The 20,263-nt window shown below is 38.0% G+C and overlaps 1 protein-coding gene across 1 annotated transcript in view; it reads left to right on the forward strand.

The window, feature by feature from the left end:
* LOC122809621 (cytochrome P450 2J6-like) overlaps positions 1 to 20,263 on the forward strand; it is a 587,708-nt gene that overhangs the window by 550,338 nt on the left and 17,107 nt on the right. The window contains exon 8 of the mRNA XM_044081253.1: positions 7,875 to 8,016. Coding sequence (XP_043937188.1) covers positions 7,875 to 8,016 — 142 coding nt within the window. The remainder of the gene's footprint in view (positions 1 to 7,874; positions 8,017 to 20,263) is intronic.

The raw sequence follows: 20,263 nt of genomic DNA on the forward strand, positions 1-20,263 counted from the left end.
GACACACAGTTGCCAGTTCTGGGGTTAGAACTGCTACCTAACTACTTTATCATACTACAGCAGTACGCAGTTACAAGACATACTACGGAGATTACTGGGCTATGATTACCCCAGAGGTGTATTTCTAGATGCATGACATCAGCAGCCTTTCCAATGTTGTATATATGAACTGTACTGAGTGTGAGTAGCCTAGAAAGCATTTCTGTCTACACAGGCAGAAACCGAGACACGCACACATACACACACTCACACAGTTGCCAAGTCTGGAGTTAGGACTACTACCTAACTAGTTTATCAGTACAGTAGTACACAGTTATGGGATGTGCCATGGGGATTACTAAGCTACAGCTCCCCCAAAGATGTATTTCACATTGGATGACCTCAGCAGGCTTGTCATGATACTGCTGTGGGGAGGGCGGTGTGTGCATGGGCCATAACCCATTCATGTAAGGGTTGACATGCCATATTCAGGCACACACAGGGTCATATGCCACAGGTACATGTATACAGCTACTAGGTGATGACTTCCTTGTACAGTCATGTTGCACAGCTGGCACGTGCAACATGCTGTCATGCTAACAGATACTTGTGGCTAATATCTGCAGTGAGTAATACCTGCACCTCATGTGTTTGGGGGCCTTTGGCTGTGTGCTGGGTGGGACAGGCCCAGATGGCTCCTTGTCACGGTCCCCTCTTCAACACATCTATGTCCATCTACCTTTGGCTTATTATAGTGAGTTGTCCATACATATATGTCTGTATTCCTATCCACTGTGTGTGCAAAGCAGGAGTGGTGCATACTGTCATGTGTCTGCACTGAAAACTGCAACTGCCAGATATGTCTGGTCCACTGATTTTTGCTGACATGGCCTTCTTAAGTGTGTGAGCATGCCCAGTACGGGCTTTCAGTATGTTGTTGACTGACTTTTCCTTCATTCCTCTAAATGTGTGAGCATGCCCAGTATTGCCATCTATATTGCATGTGTGGATCAAGTCCAGGTGGTCTGTACTGCGGTGCTGACCTTTGTGTTGTACACCGACAGGTAGCATGCTGTGTCTGCAGGTTATACATCTGTCATTTGGCATTGACTGTTGCTACATTTCTGCATAGTGGGGGGGGCACCTGACCATTTCTACATTTCTACACAGGGGTGGGGGGGCACACCTGACTGTTACTATAAGTGTACATAGGATGGTGGGGTACACCTTACACTTTTACACAGTTGCTAGGACTGTACTGGTATGTCAGGTACATAATTTCAGTCTGTAGTCTTACCTATCATGCTGGCTACCGGCATACCAGTATACTACAGATCGTAGCTTTCACTACCTACATACGAGTTTCTGACTTCCTAGCCTTCACAGCTTACATCCAACTGGCTGGCCTGCTGTAGTCTGACTGTGTAGGGCTGGGGTAGGGGTTACCCATGGGGCTCATTCAGAGGCCATAGTACAGCATTTGTTTGTGTTTGTCTACACCTATCCTGCTGGCGGTGACTTTTGTTGGGTATGTGCCCCCCCCCCGACTGGCATGTGTGAGTCACTTGCCTTGTGGGTGTCCCAGTATTGAGGGTGTTGCTGCAGGGCTGCCTATGTCGGATGCACATAGTACACTCCCTATACATGGTTGAGCACAGGTAGTGTCATGTTTGGCATCTCCTTTACTGTATGTGCGAATCAGAGAGAGTTGTCATTCCCTGGGTCCCTACTGTGTCAGTGCATGTGCTATGCATTGCCTCTTTGCCAAGGCCAGGGCATACTGGGCACACCTCCTTCTGCCTACTGGGGCAGGCTCAGGTTGTTCCTCCTCCGAGTCACACTGCGCCTGTGCAGGCCTTGGCACTTGTGGGGGGCTGTGTGCATGCTGTTCCTGTTGCAGTTGTTTCCACATGATCATATTATGTAGCATGGCACATACAAAGACAATTTGGGAACATGTAGTTGGTGAGTACTTCAAGGCTGCACCGGATGTGTCCAGGCACCGGAACCATGACTTGAGCATCCTAAACACATGCTCTATTATGATTCGTGTTTGTGTGTGTGCCTCATTATGGAGTTCTTGTTCAGGTGTGTGTGCATTTCTGATGGGGGGTCATCAGCCATGGCTCCAGTGCATATCCAGCATCCCCCACTAGGTGACCGTGTGTGATGTCCCCATTGGCAAATGTCTGGTACAGCTGCGTCAGATGCCAGATGTCGGAATCGTGGTAGCTTCCAGGGCAGCCAGCACACACATTCATTATTATGCCCTGAGCATCGCACACGACCTGGCAGTTGATGGAGGGGAAGCCCTTGCATTTGATGTATACCCTACCCTGCTTTCCTGGTGGTGCTTTAATGTATATGTGCATGCAGTCTATTGCACCCACTACCTCAGGGTATTCTGCTATTTGGTGGAAGAGACTGATATTGCTGGCCAACGCCTCATGGGTGATGATGAAATATTCATGCTCACCGACATGTGCTGACATGGCATCCAGGAACTGGTCGAGTACCCTTAATGCTGATGCCTGTGAGATCCCCATCATATCCCCAGTTGGCCTTTGGAAAGTACCTGTAGCTAGTATTCTTAGGCCTACACATACCTTGGTATCCACTGGGATGGGTTTCCCTCTCTTGGTTCTGCGTGTCAGGCATGGCCGGCACAGCTCAACAGTATACTGTAGGAGGTCCCTGTTCACCCTATAGTGCTCCACTATCTCCAGCTCATGTAGCCCCTGGTAGGTTACCCTGGGTCTGTGCAATCTTCTCCATCTCCTCACTGTGGGTTGCTCAGCAGCATTCACATCCTCATCACCCTCAGCCTCTTGCATATGCTGGTTTATGATAGCAAAAGCAGCCCCTAACATTTTTTCTGTTGCTTTCATTTTGTAAAAGTTCCCCGTCTGTATACACCAGTGGTGCAGAGTTTTTGGGGAAACAAGGGGGAAAGGTATTTGCATGGTTTATAGTGGTGTGTTGGGCTGGTCTGCTGCCTGTGTAATTGGCTGATTCTGATACATTTCACCTGTCAGCTAAGCTAGTTTTCCTTGATTACCTTCCTACTGCTGTTTTCCCTTCCCATTACCTCCCTGTTTAAGCCCGGGGGTGCCGTGCAAATGGAGTGTTCAAATGTGCACAGAGCTATTTTTTCCTGGTTTAAATTCCTTTTTCTTCCTGTACAACCCGGTGCGTGACGTGCACACCCTCTTACACTTTGTAGGGAGTGCTAGGCAGGTTTAGACACACCTCTAGCTTAGCTGTGCTAAGCTAGAAGCAATCATGAGCCACAGGTCTCCAATCCACACACACCCCCATGATGTCACCTATATCCTAGTCTTGCACCCAGCTATTTATACTCTTACACTCTTGGGACCTGCCTCACACCCTGGGAAAATCTGGAATTCACTAACCCTTCCCTCATTTGCATAGGATTGCCTGCTAATGCATAGTTACATGTCCCACACAGACCCTCCCCCCTTAGCAATCATTACTCACTGGCCAGGTTGTCTTCTGACTGCCATTGACTTGCATGTCAGAATACTGAATTTAGTTAGAATGCTTATTTTTGGTTTATTTTATTAATTTCCCCCGATCCCGTTTGCGCGTTGCTGCCCTATGCTTAACCAGGCAAGCTCGGTGAAAAGAAAATTAAAAGCTATTTTTTTTTTTTTTACATTTTGCAATGCCAATGGCCTTCTATTTGGACATTGGCATGCTTCCTCAATGATATGCAGCCTTTATTTGGAGCTGTTATATCTCCGTTTTGTAGATTGCAGAAATGTACTTTGTTACTAACCGAGTACATTTCTGCACACTGCACTCATCCTGCACGGATGGCTGCCAGCTTCCTGGCATGCATACTACCCTCATTTGTATGATTTTCACCTGCAAATGAGGATAATTTGCATACAGGAGCTTGGTCCATGCAGGATTAGCCTAAGAGCTCACGTGCACTTCCCGGGAGCTCGTTCCTGGATCACACGTCGACCATATTGCCAAAAATAGCTCTTAAACTAATCCTGCATGCTATAAAGGGCTTCATAAATCCGGGGGACATTTATGTCTAACAAGATGCATTTAAGTGAAACCTAATCTTACAGTATGCAATCCATGAACTATGTGCATACCATGGTTACATTTCATGTCATATGATGATCTTTGCAGCTTTGTTTGTTTGTCCCTTAAAGTGTTTAGCAATAGAAGTGCAAGATTGTATCTTTGCACACTGCAGTTTTTAGCTGCACAGATTTTGCATCAGGGTTTAGCAAACTAATAATTTCAGAAGAGCTTAAGTGAACTTATTGTTGTAGCTGCTTTTCAGGAATGTCCTAGAAAACAAGGGCAAGGGCAAATTTCAATACTGTGTCCATGGGCAATTTAAAATATTCAGTTGAGCAGCAGATGTTTATAAAAGAAAGAGACAGTAAATTTAGAAGAAATCCAAGAAAATGTAAGGATTTCTGGTGCCTGTATGTGTTACATGACAAGCTGGTCAAGTTACATCATCTTCCTTTTACCGAGAAGTTCTTGATTTCTGTATTATTCTGAATGATTAATTACTACCTATATTGTTGTGATGTTTATTATTGGTATTGTATTTAACTTGTATTCTTAAAAAATAAATGCGGGGAAAATGACAACACTTGATTCTGAAACACCTGCACAGTACTACTATAGAAATGATATGTTAGTGCACAATAAAAAATATTAGGTGCAAAATACATTGTTAATGAGTTGGTGAATATCAGTTTATAGACAGCTACACTGTTTACAAAAGCTGTCCTCTAAAATCATATTACTTCAATGATATGTTAGTGCACACTAAAAAATATTAGGTGCAAAATACATTGTTAATGAGTTGGTGAATATCAGTTTATAGACAGCTACACTGTTTACAAAAGCTGTCCTCTAAAATCATGTTACTTCACAATTACAGATGCATATTAACAGGAAACACAAATTGTGATATCATCAATATTACACTGAACACACTGTGTATTGGCCAATCTTACAGCAGACACACAAACACACATACAAGCACACAACCACACAGGTGTGATAGATAGATAGATAGATAGATAGATAGATAGATAGATAGATAGATAGATAGATAGATAGATAGATAGATAGATAGATGGATAGATAAACTCAGACATACAGCAACTCAGCGAAGCAGGCTGAAGGCATGTCACCCATATAGTGTTGCCATAGGACAGCAGGTACAGAAATATGCCAGCATGCATATATCAGCTCACCTGATCATGTAGCCCAATATGGAACTATAGTGTGGCAGAACTCTGTATGCTTGTACTTTTTTGACATTAAACAATATATGAATATACACACTTGCAAGGAATAGGTAAAAGAACAATAGAGTTCAGACGTTTACTGAATTTTGCTTGCTAAATTGCACAATTGCTTACAACCAATGGTCCACAGTACATACTGTTCTGTCTTTGTACACTGCATGGTGCATGTGAACATCCATATGTAGCATGAAAAGTGCATATTCTGTAATCTCTGCAACTTTTTAATGTGCCAAAGTAATGTCGGGTGCACAGTGAATTTATGCTGTGCACCTTTGCAACTGCATTAGATTCTGTGATGTACACCCTAGTGATATTGCAGGGCTTCTCCCAAAGCACACTGTTTGCTGCAATGTGTACCCCACAGATAATGTAGGACTTCTTCTCAAGAACACGGTGTGCTGTAATGTGCACCCCCCGACTAATATGGCTTCTCGCCAAGCAACTGTTGGCTTTAATGTACATCCTACTGATATAACAGGGTTTCTCCCCAAGCACACTGTGTGCTGTAATGTGCACTCCACTAATATTGTAAGACTTCCCATGTGCTCCCAGGGCTCCCAGGAACTCCAGTGATATTATAAGACTTTTTTTCTAAGCACACATTGTGCTTTTGAAGTTTATGATGCTTAGTATTGCTTTGCACCTTAGTGTGAGTATTTTGTCAGACAACAACATCATTAGCACCATAGGCATGGCATGATGGTCCAGAAAGTTCATTATCCCAAAGTACCTCATCCATATTAGACCAGTCATGGAGTACAATGCTTCCTTTGGTATGTACCTGACTAGGCATAAGCAGCAGCTATAGTGGCCTCAGAAGTTCCTTACAAAAAGAATACAAGAAGTGACAAACCTGCCTTATAGACAGTGCCTTAAAGCCCTTTCCCTCTACTCAGTCTGTTATAGATTTCTGAGAGGTGATCTCTGCCTAGCTTACAAGACATCTGCAAACCCCACATTTATGAATCTCCTGCATATTTTTAAGTCAAACAGTACCAGAAATACAAGGTCTAAGGATTTGAATTTTGTCTGTGATTTAAACTTTAAATGCTGGAGAGACAGATATGTGTCCTAGAGACTACCCCTCATATGAAACAGGCTTCCCATCCATGTAAAGATAAATTTGTCTATTACCTCATCTAACAGCAACATAGACCAGTGAATGGGGAATAGGAAATTTACACCGGGCCTGGCACCCATGTCCCCCTGTGATCAGAGGTAGCTTATAAATGCCTGGCCAACAATGTCCTACTTTGCTACAAGACATTTTTTGAGGGAAAACTTAGCTAGGCTTAGAAAGGCCACCTTGGCCATTAGCCTAGCAACAATCTATTAATCTATGAATTTATGGATCAGCTGACTAAATACAAAACGCAATGAAGCAACTGATGGTTGTAAAAAAAAAAAAACGAAAAGACAAAAAGACATTTATTTATAATGGTTAAATCACCCCACATCCAGATACATCCCCCAACTTCATTTTATTAGCCAAATCCAAAGTCACAGCAACTCAAAGAAAAGAAGCTTTTCCCACAACATGAGCCTATTTGCTGGTCTGCATTTTGGCAAAGAAAGCATTATTGCATAATTTCCTCCCTCCTGACTAACAACATCATCAGGTGCCTTATTTGTAGCATATTTGTCTTTTGGTAGCATATAGTAATGGTATGTCCTCCTGCTCTGCTGAATCTTTCATTATGACTTAATTTGCACCAAGCACCTGTTGTCAGATGGCAAGCCATTTTCTGACTCACTTGTTGGTCAGCATGGCACCTGAATCACTACTGCATTGCACAGTGCAGGTGGGGCACTGGATTCAGCAGCAGGTTATTTGTAAGATATTCAAAACTGTCACACTAGAAAATGAAACCCCTGGGTGGCTATCAATCAGAAGGGACAGGATATAAAACTGTTAAGTGCTGTTAGGGGTAGTTAAAAGGATGACTTATTTCTATGATAACAAAAGGTTAGATGTGCAATTAATGACTGTTGAAGACTTTCATCTTCATAAGTTCCAGGAGTAAATTAGCACATAAAATGATGGCAGCTGAGTCTGAGAGAATCATCAGTAAGATGGAAGTGCTGTAAAAACCTGATAAAACTATGGAATGGCCTCCTTCGGAGAACTGAAGCAATTGTTTTCTAGTAGTTAGATTTGATCATACTTTTTGTCTGAATGATGTTTCGGAAAATTAAGTTTGCAAGTCACTTGGAGATTAATAACTCAGTCATTTTGTAACAGCACTGGTCTGTATACTGAGGATGCTACAAAGAAGGAATATCCATTCCTCTGGATAATCAGGGACCTTGTAGCTGATTATAAAAAAAGTAGCATGTGCAGGGCTGCAGCATTTGTTTGGTTATTAGTTTTAGTGTAAATGAAAGATTTATAGTTATATGTTTTATCAAGACTTTTGCAAATGCAGAGTCAGCGATGCGTGTTTTGATTATTTCCATTTAAGAAGCCATTGCTGAGTTTACTTTACTTGAGAATTAGTTGAATGAAGGCACCTCTGTTTAAAAGAAGGTGCTTTGTTCTGCAAAAAAGCAGAAACATTACCTCTTTACTTTCTTTTTCTACAGAATACCAGGGTGATGGTAAACTTGAACTCTGTTCATCGTGAGGAGACTCAGTGGAAGTTTCCCCATGAATTCAACCCTGCCAACTTCCTCAATGACAGCGGAGAGTTTGTGAAACAAGATGCATTTGTGCCATTTTCAATAGGTAACAGTGTACACTTATTGATTCCTGAAATTCCTGGTATTTATTCTAGTGAATTCCTACAGATTTTCTGTTCTTTAATGCCTTTGGTTGGCATTATTTCATGCCACTGTTAATGTTTCATATTCTGCTTCAGGAATCACTGTAGATACATTCATTTGTATGTCAGAGTATGACATAAGCATGGTGCAGTGGTGCTGAGGGGAGTGTTGCTGCTCCCTTGGTGCTTAGTTCTCTAGTTCATTCCCTGAGTGTTTCTGTAGTACAGTCTGTCTCACCTCTGCACATACTTCCATTTTATGAGGAACTCTGGCTTCCTTCCATATTCTAAAGACACACAGGCATGTGCATACGTGAGTTGGTAATCTTCTAAATTATCAGTAACTATATCCATGTGCGTTTATGAGTGTGTGTGTGTGTGTGTGTGTGTGTGTGTGTGTGTGTGTGTGTGTGTGTGTGTGTGTGTGTGTGTGTGTGTGTGTGTGTGTGTGTGTGTGTGTGTGTGTGTGTGTGTGTGTCCCTTGCTTTGGATGGCTTTTATTCAAGAATAGTTGTATGTCTTATTCTTGTTTCTTGCTACAGTGAGCTCAAGCTTCACTGTGGCATAGAAGAGGATCATATCAGTAAATGAATAATGAAATAATGAGATAAGTGTTTATATTCTAACAGATTAAAAAAAACAATGAATGTAATTCATTAAGATTTAAGAAATCATTGAATTAGTAACATGCACCTTATTCATTACATTATGTTTTCTGCATGGCAGAAGGAGATGACACACCTGTTTAGTTTTCCCTTTAAGGACATTTAACATTTTACTCACTTATGTATTTATTTGTGCTTGTTATCAAGGGTAGAGTACCTTTACATATGGCCCTTTCCCAGACTCACACCAGGAACACTGTCAAAGTCACACTAGTCAAACAGATTCTGCTTTCCCTTCACTCTAATCCCCCATCTCCTCTTTACCACCTGCCCTTTGCCCCCTGAATGACTTTGCAATTTCCCCCTCGATCATACACTGTAGTTGTCCATTCATTTCCCTTACACACCTCTCAGTAATGATGCCCTTTCACAGATCTAGAGAGTAGCTGGTCTCTGCAATCTGCTTCACATGCCCCTGGTCCTTGTTGTGTCCTTCTAGTTCATTATACCCACTTCACATATCCATGACATGATCATGTGTACACATATCATGTCACCCCAGCCTTTTCTGGTCTCTAGTGAGAGAAACTTTAGTTCTTCTATTCTCTTTTCACATTATTTCCCTTCTATCCCATGCACTAGGGCCAGCTAGAAGGCTGAGTACTGGAAACACCAAGTGAAAAAGCTGTCTCCAAAGCCCACATATGGAGAAAGCTGCCAGGCTATGGAATGTCAGAAGGCCAAGGCAACTAAGCCATGGTCAAGCCAAACAAACATTGTAGACAGCAACTCTTAGAGGGTTAGACAAGATCACAGCTTAGGCCAGTAGATAGAACAGCCCATGACATAGAAAGAGTAATGTCCCTCACCTAAGGTAAAGATGAATGTAAGCTTCTCACTTTACCAGTGGGGACAACAAAGTACAAATCCAGCTTAGAACCAGCTGAATTTGAGGAGACATCCCCAACTGAAGAAATGGCTTTTTCAGAAATGATAAACCCCTGTCATGCAGTTTAGCAGGAAAATGGCAGATGAAGCACTTGCCCAAGGATGTGACCCTTTTTGTTTTCAGGAGAAAAGAGAAGAGGAGAGAGGATGGTCCCTAACCACAATAAGTCAGAAAGGCATCTACCTGTATGTTCTAAACAGTTTGGATGTATGATATAGGGCAAAATATCAGGAAGAAAATTACCATCAGTTGAGCACCCACTCTGTAAAATAAGGGAGACTTATACAGGGAAAGTTCACATTTAGAATCAGAAGTTAAAGACACCACAATGGGACAATCTACATAAGGAATATGAGGCAGCTAGCATCAAAACAGTTAGCAACCAACTGGTACTAAGTTACCATCCTGCCCTCTATCAGGGAGTAAGTGCATGTCCTTTTTCCCAATACCTTCAAGTGGAGACAAATTTTAGCAACAAGTATCCAGAAAACTATCTGACAACTTTGACCAAGTAATATAAAAAGGTAGAAATGGCCATGCATTACCATGAAGATGTGTTACAGTTCGCACTCCAGCAGCTTTAATCTCCTCCTTTTGCAACCCAACAAATGACTGATGGGCCTCACCGGACATGGGCATTTGTCAGGTGCCAAAAAAAGGAGATCTGTCCTTTGTAGTAGGAAGAAATCACATTGACTAATCCCAAGACATTAAATACAGGCATGCATTCACTCTAAACCAAAAGCCCCAGGGAGTCCTAGCAGGACTGCACTAATACCCGAAGAAACATGGAGTATATTAGGAATCTTACAGGGCAACTTTTATCTCTGAAGCCCTCCACGCTGCACTGGGTAGTAGAGCAAAAAAGGGTCAGTCCATACTAATATGTGAAGAAAATTGGTGACCCAAGTGTTCCAAGTCTGGAAATCAAACCTGCACCACTTGATGCTTGGGAAGACAACCCACAGATTCCAATCCATCATAATGAGAAAAGAAAGAGGCAACCTAGAATTTGTAGTATTCTGTGAAATTAATTCTTCCTTGTGGCAAGAAGCAGACACATGGTCCATCAAGACCACAGGAATAGACCACCCAAAGAGTAAGGATGGTGGGGACCAACCTGCTAAGAATCCATGAACAGGAGGAATTCAGAACAAGTCCAGTAATCCCCATGAGAAAATAAGTACACTACCAATGTCCCTACAGCAGGTGCTTCTCCCCCTGAGGAGAAGGGAGGCCAGCCAAGACCCAACCCCAGCTCAGTGGGCACCTGATGGCCCTAAACCACAACTTCATGTCCAGCATTGCCTGGATCTGAATTATGAGACAGAAGTAAAGAACACACCATCAAGCATTCAGACATTAGTAGCACCAGAAGTTTCAAGCAATTAATATTAATATCATGAAAATTAAGGAAGTCTAAAAACACATTTTTTTTAAGTGAACAATTCATTATTTAAATCAGCTCCCCAATGACTCATGCAAGAATATACAATATGTGGAACAAAAATAAATGACTATCACCAATTCTTTTTATAAAAAACATTGTCCATAGTTATCCGTCTATTGGCATAGATGGATCACAAACATGTTCCTTTAACACATTGCAAGTTTTTCCAGCATAAAATACATAGCAATTACTATAGATAGCTGCAGTGCAAACATGCTAATACGTTTAGAATACATCATAGAATAATAGCTTTTTTTATTAAACTGATGAATAAAAACATGGCATTTACCAGCATTTTTGCAGTGGGCACAGTTATAAAATGCCGCTACTTATTTAATATTAATGGAAATTTGGTCAATATACTTTTTCATAAACATCTCCTTTAAATCATAGGTCCTTTTGTGTTTAAACTCTGGATTATCTTCGGTGACTAATATTAATTTCTTCCACTCCTGTAAAAATATGCCAGGTGTTACAAATAATCGCATGTGTGGCCTTAACGTTTCTGCTGTGAGTTACCCTGTAAAACATTGATGCTCTGTTTCTGAGTCATAATTTGAGTATTTCCATTATCATTTCTTGATAAATATGTCCTCCACACTTAGTTCCTCAATATATCTATCAACTTCCACAGACCATCCCCTATCAAGGAAACTCTTTGGGCTCAATTCTAAAAGACTTGATCTCAGTGTAAATGACTCATTCTAGTGTATTACACAGGAGTAAGTCACTTAGACTGAGAGCAAGTGTTTTGGAAACTGAGATGTACTTACACTCAGAGAAAGTCTTTTGGAATCTGTCCCTTTTAAATTCCAGTCAAACATCCTGAAATTCTTTGACACTGATAACTAATCTAGAGGTTGTTACAAGCTAAAACTTTATCACATTGCTTTTCATGTACTGAAAGCATACTGTTAGAATGTAGCAAGGTCTTTATTTTCAATACCATCTGAAATAACCTTGTGCTTAAGGGATATCATTCTGTCATTTTAAACAAGACACCTATTCAGAAAACAAATTATGTTTAACATTCATGTTAAATTAAAAATTTAAAACCACTTCAGATCCATCCTTCATATGAGATGTTAAACTGAGGTCCTATCTGCTTGAGTTGGTGGTAGCTCAGACATGTAAATGAACCCATGGAACTTATCAAAAAGTGTATGGAATTTTTATTTACAGCTTATTTACAATATATTCATTTACATATTTACATATTTATAAAAATAACTGACATCTCGTACTTCAACATTAATTACTAAAAGATTATTACATTCATACAGACCCCAACTCTTTTCTCCATAACCACCACTTGATTTTCCTTATAATATTTGGCAAAATCCATTTACCATTAAACATAACCACATTTAACGATGCATGCCAGATCATATACTGTAAATTATACCAAAGAGTTTAACCAGATTATTAACATATTCTTTGCTATGCTGTCTATAAAAAACATACCAAATCATGTCCCCATTTATTTGCTTATAATCTTGCAATTCCTGAACTATTTTGTTTTCTATTATTTTTTCCAGACATTTTTAACTCTTTTACATGTCAAAAACATGTTCAGTTATCTCCAGTTCCCTACAATATACACAAACTCTCTCATCCACTTTTTATAAGGCATTTCCTTTAATTAATAGCTTATTAATTTGCAAACTCCATAAAAAAACTTGATATGCCACATTTTTCATACACCATCTATTCCTTTGCTTTATAACTTTGATTTTTTTTCTTCTGTTAAATGTTCCCAAAGATTTATTACCAACTTATTCTCTTTTCCACTTATCCATCTCAAAACCTTATATAAATTTAAAGATGCTCCACAAACTATCAGGTTCAGTAAGCCCAACCCCCCCTTTTTCCTTTTCCATATACAAAACTTATTTATATATATATATATATATATATATATATATATATATATATACATATACAGATTAATATATATATATAGATAGATAGCTAGATATATATATATAGGTATAAATATAGACATACTAGATAGATATAATGTTTTTCCTATCAGTTACTATAAAAATGTGGAATGGCACTTACAAGAAACTTGGATGATGAAATACGTGTTTTCCAGTTTCTATAATGCTGATCCAGAAATGTTCAAATCTTCATTAGCGAATGGTAGTGTACATTCTCTGATGTAGGATCGATGTTCTAACAGATTGCATTACAGTGAGGATTGGGAAAGTTACCCTTCTCCTCACCCTAGTGTGATCTTGGAGTTGGAATATATAATATGCCAAGGGTGTGGGGGTGCAGGGGAGCTTGACCTCCCCCCACAAACACATTACAGATAATCTGGATATTCAGTATTGAAACTTCCAGTGTTAGAATGTTGATTCTGTGGTTACCATTTCCAACATTTTGGTAATTCTGTATTACCAAATTCAGAAATGGAATTTGGTCAAAATGTGGAAAATTGTTTAGATTTTCCACATTTTGATAGTAAACCTTCCCCATCCATATTGTATTTATTAAATATACTTTTTTATTTAATGACAAGTTATACCTACTCCACATAATTTTAAGTCCTTGTAAAAGTCTCAATATTTTCTCCCATTGCTCTTTTATTATGTCATATTCTCAAAATGTAATTCCTAATGCTGATATTGTTTTCCCAAATTGCACACATTCCAGTTCTTTATCACCCACTGTACCTTTAAAATTTTCTTTGCTAATATTTATTCCAACCTCTTGTAATCTACTAAGTACATTCATAATTACTTTTTCCATCTCTTTTCCATTTTTTTCTGTTAATATTATGTCATCAACATAAGACATAATAACAGGGTATTTTATCCCTACTTCTTGTATATATTTACTCTCATCCAGATCCTCATTTAATCCTTTTATTATAACTGTTATGAACAAAATATCACTTAATGGATATCCCTGTTTTACACCTCTTTTTATCTTTATTCCTTCACTAAACCAACCATTTACCAAAAATTTAATATTGCTATTTTATATACTGTTTCATATGTTTTTTTTTTATTTTTATACTGAAGTTATATTCTTCCATTAATTGCCATAAAATATTATGCTCTATTGAATTGAATTCTTTATTTATATCTGCTGCTATTAATTTTAGTTCTGTTTATTCTTTCTTTATATCATCTACTATTTCCCTAAGTATCATTAATACTGCTTGAATCCCATTTCCTCTGACCCCATAAATATTTTCTATTATGTAATGTAATTTATCTTTTCATCTTTTTTGTATTAATTACATAAACAATTTATAGTCACAATTATTCAGCATTATAGGCATCCATTTTTTTATTTCATCCTTCTCTCCCTTCTTTCATATAAATATCATCACATGTTCAGGATCTATATTACATCACCAAATGCTTAAAAAAGCGAACGGTGATTAATCAACCCTATGCAAGCGAAAGTTTACAATGTGGAACTGTCAGAACCAACAAAAAAGACAATAGAAAACACATTAAACATTACATTAAGTGGGGGGCTTTGCCCCCACACCCCCTAATGCAGGGGGCTGTGCCCCCCACACCCATCCTACTTAAATATACCAACTCTGAGATCGCACTACAGTGCTGAAAACAGCAAAGTAATGAAGCAGCCAAGCAAATGCTTTCCCAGGGAAAGAATTTGCTTAAAAGCCACTTTTATATTTTGCCTTTTCAGTTTTTTAAGTTCAACCAAGACGCATTCGAAAGAATGCGTCTTTGGTCTTGTAATAGGAACCCTATCTTAACATATTTCTTCATAAGTTCTCACATTATTTAACCATTCATTATATAATTTCATTAGTCTTTTTTTTTTGCCATGACATTAACTTTACATGCATTTGATATCTTATACCATCCAATCCAGCTGCTGTATCTACATTTATACTTTTAATTACTTTATCTAGTTCTGCTACTGTAATCTGCTATTCCAGTTCTTTGTTTATTTCTTTTGAAAACTGTTTTACCTTCCACAAACTTTTCCCTTTTAGGCCTTTTCCTTTTACCACTTCTTTCACATAAGTAATTACAACATCCATTATTTTAGATTGCTCTTTTTCAATTTTCCCATTATTACTTTTCATTTCCCTCATTATACCACCATCTTCCTTTACTTTAGTACTCTGGTATGGTTTTACCTCTTCCTTCTTTCCATGTAGAAAATATTTTTGCCTTTCCAATAGCTCTTTAATTTTCTCTTAATTTTTCTGATAAATTCCTTCTTCTTTTCCTAAAACAATCCCATTCATTCCTGTCTAAACAACTTAAAATATGCTTTTGAATTTGCCCATATTCCTTTTTTATATTTTCGTCTTTTTTCATTCTCCTATATAAAGTACTTCTTTTTATATTTTTCTTTAAGTGTTATCCACCATTCTGACCAGGTCTTATAAAAAATTGTAATTGTTAAATGATTAAATTCCATTATTTTAAATTCCCACATTTATCATCTCTTCCATTACTTTATTATCAGTTCTATATTTTTGTTTTTCATTTCTTAAATTACAATTAAAATCAACTGTTGCTATAATATCCATATTTATTATAATATATACAACAACAAATAATTTCTCCGTCTTTATATAGCACTTATATATTGCATTTAATCTATACATTTTCTTTTCCTATCTAAAATCTACTACCATCAACCTTCCTAATTTAATTAAAGTACAGTCTAGAATGTGCATTCCTTTTGTATATAATGCAGCACTTCCTGAACAACTTTCTTGTTCCAAATTCCATATTATACCACCTGGCCATTGTATTCCTGTTTGTTCTTTTTCTTAATTATTTAAAATTATAATATCTACTAATACTATTATATCTCCGTTACACTTATTACACCATTCCATTATTCCAACTCTCATAACTATATTCTTAATAGTATTAACAATAATTGATAATATTCTAAGATTATTTGTTCTTCTTCTTTCAAATCTGCCAGAGATTGTTATAATTATCAATTTCCTATCTTCTTAGCTTTTATCTCCATTTCCTGAAATTTTCTTTTCCTATGTTTAACTCTTTTTCCACTTATATTTTTCTTCTTAACCACTTTCCAATTTATATCCTCTTCATTAATGATCTCTAAATCACTCTCCCTTTCTCCTTCCCTTTTTTGTATATTATCCAAATTTTCTTCTTGATGTGTCACTACTTTCTCTTTCCTCTGTTTTTGTTCCTCTAATTGTAATATTTCATTTTTATTTCTGTTTTGTTGTTTTATTTCACAATATAACCTCATCTCCTCCTCACAACCCATCTATACATGACCCATTTGCTTACATGTATAACATATTTCTTTAATTTTTTTTGTATTATGACCAATGTCTTTACATAACATCATTTTATCACAACTGTTCACAAAATGTCCCGCTTTCCCACAAAAATCATGTTCTTGGTTGTCCCCAATACTTAAAAGCTCTCATCCCATCAACATTAATTATAGTTGGAATATGTAGAATTTTTAAATTCTCTATTTTCAAAATAATATTGCTGTTTAAAGCACCTATCCAAAGTCCTCTATTATCAAAACCTTTTGAAATATCTTTTACTTCATGCAAAAGTTCTTAAGTAAATATTTTAACAGTCTCTCAGCCTCTGTACAAAATTGTGTGTTGATTTTTTTCTGCATTTCTCAAAAAATGTCTTGACTACATAATTGTTCCACGTATAAATGTCTTTTTTCTCTCCATACATCTTTAGAAAAGCTTCTAAAACCTCATCAGTCTCAAAGAAAATGTCACAGCATGTTTCTTTGTTTATTAAAATAAATGCTTGCACCTCCTGTGCCTTTATGCCTAAAGGCAAAACTATCTTGTCCCAAATTTCATACATAACTCAGTTTCTTCTTTACATTGAATTATTACAATATAGTTCTTCTTTTCTAATTCTTCTATCTTCTTATTGTCATTGTCTTATTCTTTTTTTCATCCCTACTATTTCCATGAATGATTTCTTCTGCCTTTCTTCTCTGCTGCTTAATTTCTCACTTATTTCACATCATAAAGTTCCTTTCTTGTCTCTAGTTCACTCTGTTCCAACAAATTATCCCATATAAAGTCATGCAACCATCCTGACTACAGGGTTGTAATTATAATTTCTACCTTGATCTTCAACACTTCATATAACTCCTTTTGGAAGATTTCCTCAGAATCTTCCATCTGATTTCCTTTGTCAACAACCCAAACAACATTTTCTTCTATTGTAGAAGAAAACATAACTACAGAGATGGCATTCTCCTCAGCTCCACTTCCTTCTGTCACCATCCTTATGTACCATTCTCCCAGCTGCCTTCACACAAGGGAGGGATGCTAGCACTCATTAGCTGCATGCACTATGAGTACCATAATGAATGGAGAAAGTTCCCCAATGTTTATGACAAATTTCCTCTAATAGTATAAATGCCACCTCAGCTCTCACATGAAAAGAGGCTACTAGCCTAGGGGGACTAACCCAGTCAATGCAGGATAAATAAATGAAAGATTAATAACAAGTCTTGCAACAAAACTGTCATAAGTAAATGCAAATATAATATGTACTAATGTTATTCATGTAGAAAGTCATTTAGATATTAAACTCCTCCCACATACCTAAAATTAGATTGACTAAGGACATAGCCACCTCTATCACAATTGTATGATAAATATTTGTCTCAAAGATAAAAAAAAAAACATTGTGCTCTAGAATCAGCAGATGATAGTAGATCCTTATTACTACAGACCATTAGCAATGCTATCAATAGTCCCACTATAAATCAAAACTGAAATAAGGAAAACTTATTCTGCAGTCAACAGACTGTTAAATGGCAAAATAACATCTCTTCTTTCCTTCACATAGCAGTGAGAGTTCTCTTATGGCTCTATTATAAGCCCCATCTTATTCAACATATTTGTGAAAGACTTCCACTCAGTAAGCAGTCATGTAATTTGCAAATGACTCCATTCTGATCTATGCTAAAAATGTATATACTACATCACCTAACCCAGGATTCCCTTTGCTGTATTATAACATGGATATCTGAGTCTCAGCTTGTTCTAAATCCCCAAAATTTAAACACATCCTACTTGTCCCAAGCAATTTTATAACATCCACAAACATAAAATTGAATTAGCACCCCCCCCACTAAGCTGCTAGTTGTAATAATTGATGATAACCTGAAATTTGACTACCATGTAAAATATATAATTTAAAAAATCATCAACAAATGGTACCCTGAACAAGATAAAACCTTACCTGAAAGATTTTACCAGAAAATACATTGCTTCAACTTTTCCCCTTCCAGCACTCCTCTATGCAGCCCTATTATCATTAATCTTCTGGAGGTTAATGGTGCCACCTTCACCAAGCCTAGAAATATAGCAAACCTGATAGTGGACAATTCAATTCCAACTTTACAACCGACCTCCACCCCCACCCCAATCATCCTTAAGAAATACCCTAAAGTATAAAACCTCCAACCATAACTAGGGAGTTTGTACTGGCTGTGCTCATTGAAGCCAAGAATGCATCCTCTGTGGGTCCCGATAACATCACAGGATTCCTCTTGAACAGTCTAAGATATGATTTAACTGTGCCCCTGGAGTTTATATTTAACTATAATCTTAAAACAGACTTTATGCTACAAGAAAGGAGGACTGCATCTTAACTGTACAGATTTTTGGCTCATATTTTTGGTCTGTTCCTCATAAAATTTGTTGTTTTCTGGCAAATGACTGGGATGATCTGAGGACTGAAGTCACTAAATGACATACATTTGAGTTTCAGACTTCAAATCCTTCAGAAAATGTATGTTAAAACAAATCCTGTTACACTAGCAACTTTCTAAGTTTCTAAGAGCAATATTTAAAATATGTCCCTATTTATGGGCCTTTGTCCCCCCATTTTGATGGGCTTTGTCCATATTTCTTGCACTAAGAGGTTGAGAGGTATGGACTGCAACAGCCATCCTATTTCATAAGGGAGGACCTTAAACAGATCCTGGTAACTACAGATCCATTAGTCTGACTAGTCCTATTTGCAAAGCCGTGGAAATAATTATCATGGAAATTATCAACAAAGACATAGCAGACCAGACACTGGCTCCATCCCAGTTTGGCTTTGTTAAAGGAAGGTCATGCTTACTGAACCTGGTGGACTTCTTTGAAAAGGTTACTAAGGCAATGGATGAGGGGAAAATGGCTCATACTGCTTCCCTAGTTCTGGTTAAAGCATTTAATACAATACCTCAATTATGCATGTCAACAACTTATGGAACTAGATACAAACCTCTTTATAACACCCTGGATAGGTTGCTGGATCATGGATAGGACCCAGGAGGTTAGGACTGGTGAAACCACCTCCACAAAGAGGCCAGTTATCAGTGAAGTCCCTTGATGGTCTGTGCTAGGCCAACTCTTCTTTGGCATCTACTTCTCGAATGTCAAAGTCAGTGCCAAAGGCCTCTGGCTAACAAAGTGTGCAGATGACTGCAAACTAGGAGCAGTCATCAAATTCCACCCCAAAAAAAACACCCTTCAAGAAGATGTAATACAGGCAAATGCTTGGTGCCAAAGCTATGGGTTAAAACTCAATACCAAAAATGGCATTAGAGTACCTTTTGGGAAGTCTGTCAACCCGGGCAACTACATCAATTGTAAAACACCCTTAAAAGATGATTCACTACTCAGGGATCTGGGAATAGATGTAGATAGTAACCTAGCCTTTGACCAACACGTATCCATGGTATTAAGAAAATCCTTTTCTGTTGCTCAACTTATAAGCAAGGGCATAGCATCCTGTTCCAGAGAGATCATTGTACCACTTTACTTGGCCCTCATCAGACCAATCATAAAATATAATGCTCCCTTCAGTATGTAACTGACCTGGGAGTCTATATTACGGCATCGGAAAAGCCATTAACAGAACAGCTTTATAATAAAAAATGCCAGTAATAGAACTTGCTTTTGTGGAGGGCTGCACCCCCCCCCCACTAATTATATATACCAACTCTGAGATCACACTACAGTGAGGAAAGGGCAAATTTTCCAATTTTCACTGTACCATGATCTCACAAAACACACTTCTATTACTGGCATTTTCAATTATAAAGCCATTTGATTAATGGCTTTTTTGATGCCATAGACCCCTGACCTGCCTCACACAGCAACTGGAATGTCCACAATGGTTCCTTACAAAAAGAATACAGGGAGCAAACACAATGTCCTATGC

The sequence above is a fragment of the Protopterus annectens genome, chromosome 8.part0, assembly GCF_019279795.1.
Source record: "Protopterus annectens isolate FY-2018-M chromosome 8.part0, PAN1.0, whole genome shotgun sequence".
NCBI lineage: Eukaryota > Metazoa > Chordata > Ceratodontiformes > Protopteridae > Protopterus > Protopterus annectens.